The sequence below is a fragment of the Pleurodeles waltl genome, chromosome 5 (genome assembly GCF_031143425.1).
Source record: "Pleurodeles waltl isolate 20211129_DDA chromosome 5, aPleWal1.hap1.20221129, whole genome shotgun sequence".
Lineage (NCBI taxonomy): Eukaryota > Metazoa > Chordata > Amphibia > Caudata > Salamandridae > Pleurodeles > Pleurodeles waltl.
This window is the reverse complement of record NC_090444.1, coordinates 339449526-339458572: the sequence shown is the minus strand read 5'-3', so window position 1 is coordinate 339458572 and position 9047 is coordinate 339449526. Positions and strand designations below refer to the sequence as shown.

Below are 9047 nucleotides of genomic sequence, written 5' to 3'. Positions count from 1 at the left end.
GATGACTGACATGGTCAGCAGATCACAACTTGAAGCTTAATTTAGGTTTTTGTGAAATCTGAGTCAGCAAGTGCCACCATCCACCCTACTCCCCTCCCCAATAGCATGAGGAAGCCCCAGTGTGCCATAAGTTCCTTGACCTTCTGGGAGGCACAGAAATCGAGGTGGCGTGAAACAGTTAAATCCCAGCAGCATCCTCTCACAGCACAAACCGTCATGAGGAGTGTGTTATGGCACATAAGCGACCGCTAAGGTGGTCTGTGGCCAAGATGCAAATATTAGACTTTTGTCCACTTTTGTGGATTGTGGGTGCTTTACAAAATCTACCAAATAAAATACCCAATTAATTAAAGTAATTAAATGAATACTTAGTATTTATGCTCGCATACTCACATGGATTTCAAGGAACACACATAAGGCCCCTCCAGTCCTGGGACCCTAAAAGTGGGTACGTGGCTCATTAGATCAAGCTTTTAGGGTCTTCTTGTATGTGGACAGGACCACTCGCACCGGGACCATGCCTCTTGCCCAAAGACTCAGCACGAGCTGGCACAACGTTGGCTCTTCCCGCAGCAAGCATCGCTGTTTGCAACCGCGAGGCTCCAGTCCACCTGTGCGCGATGCACTACTGTGTCTTCGAGCCTGTGGACTACAGTCAGCGACACTCTCCTTGCTCCCAGGGAACTTCTACCCTGTGAACAGGACTCTTGGCTCAATTCTGAGAAGGCAGCAGGACTTACCTGGGACTGTATCAGAGCCACACTCCATTGCAGTCGGCTTGAACTTTTGGATTTACCCATGTCTAGCAGAACCAAATATTCCTGGCTGCCACTTTATACTTTTAAGCACTATTGGTATCTTAGAGTTCATTCTTTAAAAATTAATATCGTGACTTCTACTTATTGGATTTTTGTTGTTTTGGTCTTGTTTTAGTCACAACATTAAGCTATATTTGTCTAACCAGGTTGGTGTCTTTTTGTGTGATGTTTTTACTGTTTTACTGTAAACCAACAATGTGCATATGAGTCTGCTCCTCCCCTAGAATGATGCACTCTAGCCAAAACTGACAGGTAATAAATTAATAAAGACTTACTCCTATAAAACCCCTAGCTTACCGATGCATTCAAGGAGTAAGCTAGTATTAACCTAGAAACACTCATAGCTTCCTACTGGAGTTCAAGTGTTAGAAAGTAGTACTGCAGGAGTAGGTCCCACCTATTAATAGCAGTTTGATCCCTCCGGCTACAACCTCTCTGTATAGAATAATAAACTGACTAGTGAGGCAAAGCATGATTCTCTAGGAACAGCAAGCAAGATGTACAATACCTCTTTGTGTGTCTTCATCATCCCAGTCCTTACTGCTCTCATCTACAGACACCCATCTGCCAAGAAATAAAATGCTCCAGCATAGCTTCTCCCATACTTGCTGACCCTGTCTTCTTAGAAAAGGAGGAAGCAAGCCCCCTCTTGTCCTGTTTTTGCTTTCTGTGAAAGTTGACGGAGTTTGCCTCTACTGGTAGTTCAATTAGTATGTTTCTTCTTTATTGTTATTTTTTTGAAATGTTTCTAGGATGTTCTATAGCAGGTCTTATATCTTGTTCTATCTTGGTATATTTAGTATGTATCAGTGCCAAGCCAGTTCTCAGGTGTAATTACGTTGGCGTGAATTTTAGGAGTCTGCACAAGTGGTTCTGTTGCTGTCGTTTTAACGATTTCATTCTCTTGTAAATTCTTCTGGTGCATCCGAGGCTTACAATTCAACACACACTTCAAGGTGAGCACGTTTTGGTAATCACGGATGCTGTTTATGCTTAGTTTCAAAATGGTGGCATTACTGAATGACTTCTTATGAATGCAATGGTTCATTCCCTAGCAACAGCTTCGTCTCTTTCAGCATGCAGCAACCTAGGATAGATGCAAAACAACAACCCTATGGTAGGAAGCTGCCCTGGTGTGTGGTGGGTACCTAAGGCACTTACACCTTATACCAGGTCCAGGTACCCCCTCTTAGTGAAGTGTAGGCAGTGTCTAGAAGCCAGGTTCTCTAGAGGTAGCTATGGATGAGCAGCCAAGGGTTATCTAAGAGACATGCAAAACCACTGTAGTTGCACAGCATTACACACATTAAAGAAAACACTCAGTTGCACAAAAATAAAGGCACTTTATTTTTGGTCACATAATACCACAAAATACTAGAAGGGCAATCCTCCAATAGGAGGTAAGTAATACACTAAGTATACACACTAATGAACAGTAAGAGGCATAGAAAAGATTAGAAAACAGTGCAAATGTAAATAACCAATAGTGACCCTAGGTGGAGCCCAAACCATATACTAAAGAAATGGAATGTGAACGCAGGACCCCCACCTAGGTAAGTGGAATGTGTAGAGGGGAGCTGGGAGTACTAGAAAACCACATAGGTAAGTAACACAGTACCCCCCACTGACCAGGAAAGCAGGAGTAAATCACTGAAATTTCCCAAAACCACCCAAAAGGAAGGAAAAGAAGAAAATAAGTCAGCAAGACAAGACTGCAGGAAACCAGCGGGTGGATTCCTGGAGAGGAAGACCTGTGGAGAGAGGGGACCATGTCCAAAGGCACAGTGGAGTCCAGGAGGAGTAGGAGCTACTATCCACCCAGCTGTACTTGCAGGAGTTGATCGACGGTGATGAAGAACAGGTCAGCACTGCAGCCCTGGAGCCGGAGAAGAGTTCCTGAGGAATGTAGAAGATATCCCTCGGGGGAATGAAGATTGCAGATGGGTGTTGGTGCAGGAATTCACCAACAAGCCTTGGCAAAGGCAACTTTGCGGTTAGTGGAAAAGTGGTGCTGTTGGAGACCAGCAAGGCCCAGAAGGACTCGACCCAGGAGGGGGAGTCAGAGGGGATCCTCAGTATCATATTATATAATGCACACATCAAGCACAAAGTCCATTGTGAGAATAGTTTTGGTGTCTTTTATTCTTCAGGTCTTGGGTTCCGGCTGCACAATTCAACCATCACTTGTCAACTGCCGCCAATTGTCGCCAACACGTGTTTCGTCAGGGGATCGACCCGTGACTTCATCAGGGCTGTTGATGCCTATTATGAACTCTTCCTTCTAATTTGCTGTGTAAATAGATCCACATATAAGCACAGTTGGTACTTAATCTGATTAGTTTGTCTTGTCCATCACAGCGAGTACGCTATGTTATATCTTGAACCGTGATCAGTGACTCAGAGAGCCCACAGGAGCGAAGGCAGCACCCACAGGAGTCCCACAGGATTTGGACACAGAAGTTGCAGAAGGAACCCTTGCAGCACCACAGAAAGGGATCCCACACCTCAGGAGAACCACGCAGAGGGCTGTGTGTCACAGGAAGTTGTGCTGAGGGCTGGAGCTGCACGTAGCCTGAAGGTCCGGTGGAGGAGATGCAACCAAGCCTTGTCAGCTGCAATAGATGCGGTGCACAGGGGTACTGTCCTCATGGGAAGGCAAGGGCTTACCTCCACCAAAGTCGGACAGCACCAGAGAGGACCAAGAGGACTTCTCCAGACCACCACCCGAGATGCAGGATCCACACAGCTCAAGATGAGAAGAGGTCCACGCAGCTGGTTTTCATTGCAGTAGGTGCCTGAGGATGCAGGGGAGTGACTCCTTCACTCCAAGGGAGATTCCTTCTTCCTTCTCATGCAGAGTGAATACTTGCCACCCTCAGAGGATACACAGCCATGGAAATGTTACAAAAGCTGGAAGGAGCTGTGGAAACAATGTTGCAAGAACAGTCTTCTTCGTGGATGCAGATTGTCAGTTCGTGGAGGGTCCAGTGGCAGTTCCAGTGGCTAGAAGTCAAAGTGGAGGTTGAAGAGGAGTCCTGCTGGAATACTGCAACCCAAATCTAAAGACCCACCCAAGAGAGAGACACTAAATATCCCTGAAAGGGGGACTGGTCAGCTAGCCAAGTGACCACCTATCAGGAGGGGGCTCTGACATCACCTGCCTGGCCTGGCCACTCAGATGCTCCCAGAAGTTTCTGCCAACCTTGGATTCAAGATGGCAGAACCCAGGGACCATCTGGAGGAGCTCTGGGCACCACCCCAAATGTGCCCTTCAAAGCATACCAGTGGCTTGGTGAGGCTACTCCTCCCAAGCCATGTAACACCTGTTTCCAAAGGGAGAGGGTGTTACCCCATCTCCCAAAGGAAAACCTTTGTTCTGCCTTTCTGGGCTTGAGCTGTTCAAGCAGCAGGAGGGCATAAACCTGTCTGAGGGGTGGCAGCAGCTTGGGCTGCCTGAAAAATCCTGGAAGACTGGTAGGAGCAATGCTGGGAGTCCTCTAATGGAGCCGCCAGAGTGCATGGAATCATACTTCCAATACTGGCAACAGTATTGCGATATGATTCCAACATTTTCATACCAAACATGCCTAGGTTTGGAGTTACCATTATGTAGCTGGACATAGGTATTGACCTATGTCCAGAACACGCGTAAAATGGCATCTCCGTACTCACGAAGTCCATTAAAATGGCACTGGAGTTCCTGGGAGCACCTCTGCTAGTGTACGGGTGCCCTCACACACAGGTACTTGCACCCTGTCATCTGGGCTAGGAAGGCCTGCCACAGGGGTGACTTATAGTGACCTGGTGCAGTGACCTATGGTGAAAAGGGGTACAGGCACCCTTTCACACAGGCTGCAATGGCAGGACTGCAAAACACTTTGCATGAGCTCCCCATGGTGGCATTATACATGCTGCAGCCCACAGGGATCCCCTCGTACCCCAATGCCCTGGGTACCTGTGTACCATATACTAGGGACTTACATGGGGGCACCTGTATGTCAAATGTGGGGTGAAAATGGTACAAGTTACCAGCTCTAGCTTTAAGTCACTTTCAGCACCCACAAATTAACAGATCAAGAGCGATGGTTGTATCATCCAAGGACCCTGAATTCTGATTTGACCTCAGAATCTACAAATGGTTAGCAGTGGTAAAGTGTGCATGCTCACCACTTGGAACATTTTCTTCCTGTTTAGTCTTCAACGTTATTCACAACACCAATCACCAGTCCATTTGCGCTCAGATAGTTATCTTCTGCCACCAGTAAGAAACTTATTACGCTGATCCAGTTGTGGCAGATCCTGATTTGGCCTGCATCAGTAGATTTTCAAACAAAAAGCTATTGTACCACTTCCAGACTTCTTCAATAAGCTTCCTTTGAGACAATTTAGCTAATGGAAACCTTCGCCTTTCACCTGCAACCCACTTCCAAATGATTCAAGTCAATTCAGTAACTGCTTCTAAGTCTGAAGATACCATTTCCTGCAAAGTAAATCTCCACTACACATCAAACTGATCCAGTTGCAGCATATTCTAGTCAATGATCCACCTCAGTCCTTCTTTAAAGACCCACAAATACACTTAAAAGCTTCTGAATAATTTCTATCAGCCACACATGCTAAATGTTTCCTATAATAAACTTGTGCTATTATAAAATAATAAAATGCAAGCCCTATATTTTATGTATTTTGAATCTTACAGTTTTTTTTGGTTATAGATTCTTCAACTCTTACCAATCTACCATTGTGCTAAGGTGTCTTCGATCCCCCAGTGAAAGTACCTCCTGAAGGAGCATGCCTTGACCCCAGCAAAACTCCAAATGGAAAGCCAGTGAAACTCTTGAGAGCTTTTGATTCATCTTTAGTTTGTAAGTGGCTACAATATCGGTAGAGCACATTAGACTTGTATTTTTCTTCCATCTCTCCTCTCCTAATATCTTCCACAAAAATATTCCTTCTGTGGCCCCACCTTTTGGGAACTCATTCACTCATGGGTGAAGGCCACCAATTATGATGTAGGCCATCTACCAGAATGCATTACGTTCCCAAATTGCAGCCCTTTCGCTAGGAAACCAAAACAGACCGATCTCTGTTGCCCTTTCAAAACTGTGGAGTCACAGTCCTTACCTGAGTTATGCTCTGATTTGCTTCTGCAAACCACGCAATTTCCAAATTTCAAATCAATCTACTCTTCTACACACACATTCTTTCATTGCAAGGACATTTATTTGAGAGCACTTCACAACATCTGGGTTATGCAAAGAGTAGAAACGAAAAAGACGTCTAACTTTTTAGCAAAACTACAAGTTAAAGTCTTATAATTGTTTAATTTCATACCTGAAAATACATAAAGGAGAGCCTCCGCATTACGTTAAAAAGGATATAGGCATATTCAGATTATCACTGAGGAGGCATCAAACACTTACCAATTTCAGTGGCACATCTCTGGCTTCCAAAATGCCAAATTATATTAAAGCATATAGGTTAATTTGCATTACAAAACGGCCTGGCGGGTAACACCTCCCCCTCCCCCTGCCTCCCCAGATTCCTCTAGACCTCCCATCTACATTTACTTGTTCTCCTACCAGATATTAATTTTGACGCAGAAGAATCGCACTGTACACAAACATATGTAGAAAAAAAATCATTTTACCAAATCTCAAAACAGGAATTTCAGTCACAATATATTTTACAACGGTCAACAAAAACAGGGGTCGTTTTTAAACCTATGCCTTCTTGTGGCTTTTGGGGATGAACCTTAACCAAAGTGCAGGTTCTAGTTAGCTAGTAACACCTAATATTTGTACATTTACTTGAAACCAGAGCTAACTAAGAAAACAAATGAACTCGGCACTTTCATTTCGAACAAACATATAAATACAATGCACTTATATAAATATAAATTAATTTCTCACAATCATAAATCCTTCTTTAAATCATAAAAAGCCTTAATGAAACATTATATTTAACAAATAGGTAAAGTTCCAAAAGCCTGTCTACCTTATGCTGTTTTCTAATGGACAGGGTTCCTCCAGAAAAATACAGCTTTTATATGCAAAACCACCTAAGGAATTAGGTGCATGGAAAACATGTATCATACTTCTGTCTAAGCTATTTTTTACATATCATCAGAACAGATAATAGAGTTCTGTTGTCTTTGGAGGTCTGATGTGTCTAGCCACTATTCCTAGAGCACTAGTTGCACATGGATGCTCATTAGAGTCGCCCATGCTGACTCTAAAATTGCCTCACAAGTGATGACATCTGGTGTGCAGACTCACGTCACTTCCACAATGGAACAGACTCTGTTTTTATGCATTTTCTCATTTTCTAACAGCCTCTTAATAAATCAATAGCAAACACAAGCAGGAAAACACACTAAGGGCCACCAAACATAGTCCCTACTTAGTATAGAGATATATTAGTGTTTCATCATTTGTATTGTGCTTACTATTGGCGTAAAGCTTGTTTCAAAATGCATACAATTTTCATAAAGAAGGAAGGTCTAGAAGCATGACTTACACCCCAGATCTTGGGTGTCATGCCAAGTAAAAAACCTACTGGCTGATGAAACCTCCATATGCCATCACTATCTTGCAAAATATAGTTTAGTCCTGACCAAAAAGACCAGACTTTCTCTTATGGTAAAACCTAAGTTATGGGAAGCTTTGCACTGTCAAAAAATTTATAACGGCTTTCTGACCTGTCGACAGGCATACCTTTCCTTATCTCCGTGTCCTTATGGACTTCTTGAGTTATATTATTTAACTAAGTATTATTCTCTGGAAGAATTCTGCCCATTGCTCGTAACACAGCTGAGCCCAGGAGCCTGTTGGTAAGGCCTTGTGCAGGTTCACGCGTGAGATCCTTAAAAGATAGTCCAACATCATCTGCTACCACTATGCTCAATGGAACATTTCTTTGTTGATCCACATTAGGCTGCGCGTCTCGTTGGGCTTGCATTCATACTCAATGCAGCTGAAGCTGTTGCCCCACTGGCAGTGGTCTCGCTTGTAGTAGTTATAGTACTTCACCTGCCATACTGTCTCAAAGCTGCCAATGTCATTGAACTGCAGGGATAAGAGAAGAGAATTAGCTTTTATGATGTTACCACTCGACAAATCAAAACAAATAATTATTTAATCTATCCTCATAATGACTATACCATTACAGGGAGTGCAGAATTATTAGGCAAGTTGTATTTTTGAGGATTAATTTTATTATTGAACAACAACCATGTTCTCAATGAACCCAAAAAACTCATTAATATCAAAGCTGAATATTTTTGGAAGTAGTTTTTAGTTTGATTTTAGTTTTAGCTATGTTAGGGGGATATCTGTGTGTGCAGGTGACTATTACTGTGCATAATTATTAGGCAACTTAACAAAAAAAAATATATACCCATTTCAATTATTTATTATTACCAGTGAAACCAATATAACATCTCAACATTCACAAATATACATTTCTGACATTCAAAAACAAAACAAAAACAAATCAGTGACCAATATAGCCACCTTTCTTTGCAAGGACACTCAAAAGCCTGCCATCCATGGATTCTGTCAGTGTTTTGATCTGTTCACCATCAACATTGCGTGCAGCAGCAACCACAGCCTCCCAGACACTGTTCAGAGAGGTGTACTGTTTTCCCTCCTTGTAAATCTCACATTTGATGATGGACCACAGGTTCTCAATGGGGTTCAGATCAGGTGAACAAGGAGGCCATGTCATTAGATTTCCTTCTTTTATACCCTTTCTTGCCAGCCACGCTGTGGAGTACTTGGACGCGTGTGATGGAGCATTGTCCTGCATGAAAATCATGTTTTTCTTGAAGGATGCAGACTTCTTCCTGTACCACTGCTTGAAGAAGGTGTCTTCCAGGAACTGGCAGTAGGACTGGGAGTTGAGCTTGACTCCATCCTCAACCCGAAAAGGCCCCACAAGCTCATCTTTGATGATACCAGCCCAAACCAGTACTCCACCTCCTCCTTGCTGGCGTCTGAGTCGGACTGCAGCTCTCTGCCCTTTACCAATCCAGCCACGGGCCCATCCATCTGGCCCATCAAGACTCACTCTCATTTCATCAGTCCATAAAACCTTAGAAAAATCAGTCTTGAGATATTTCTTGGCCCAGTCTTGACGTTTCAGCTTGTGTGTCTTGTTCAGTGGTGGTCGTCTTTCAGCCTTTCTTACCTTGGCCATGTCTCTGAGTATTGCACACCTTGTGCTTTT

At 43.5% G+C, this 9047-nt stretch overlaps 1 protein-coding gene across 1 annotated transcript in view; it reads right to left on the bottom strand.

The window, feature by feature from the left end:
• Positions 1-6446: 6446 nt before the first annotated feature.
• Positions 6447-9047, bottom strand: part of CNRIP1 (cannabinoid receptor interacting protein 1) — a 39761-nt gene continuing 37160 nt past the window's right edge. The window contains exon 3 of the mRNA XM_069234076.1: positions 6447-7885. Within this exon, the coding sequence (XP_069090177.1) occupies positions 7721-7885 (165 nt within the window). The 3' untranslated portion in view covers positions 6447-7720. The remainder of the gene's footprint in view (positions 7886-9047) is intronic.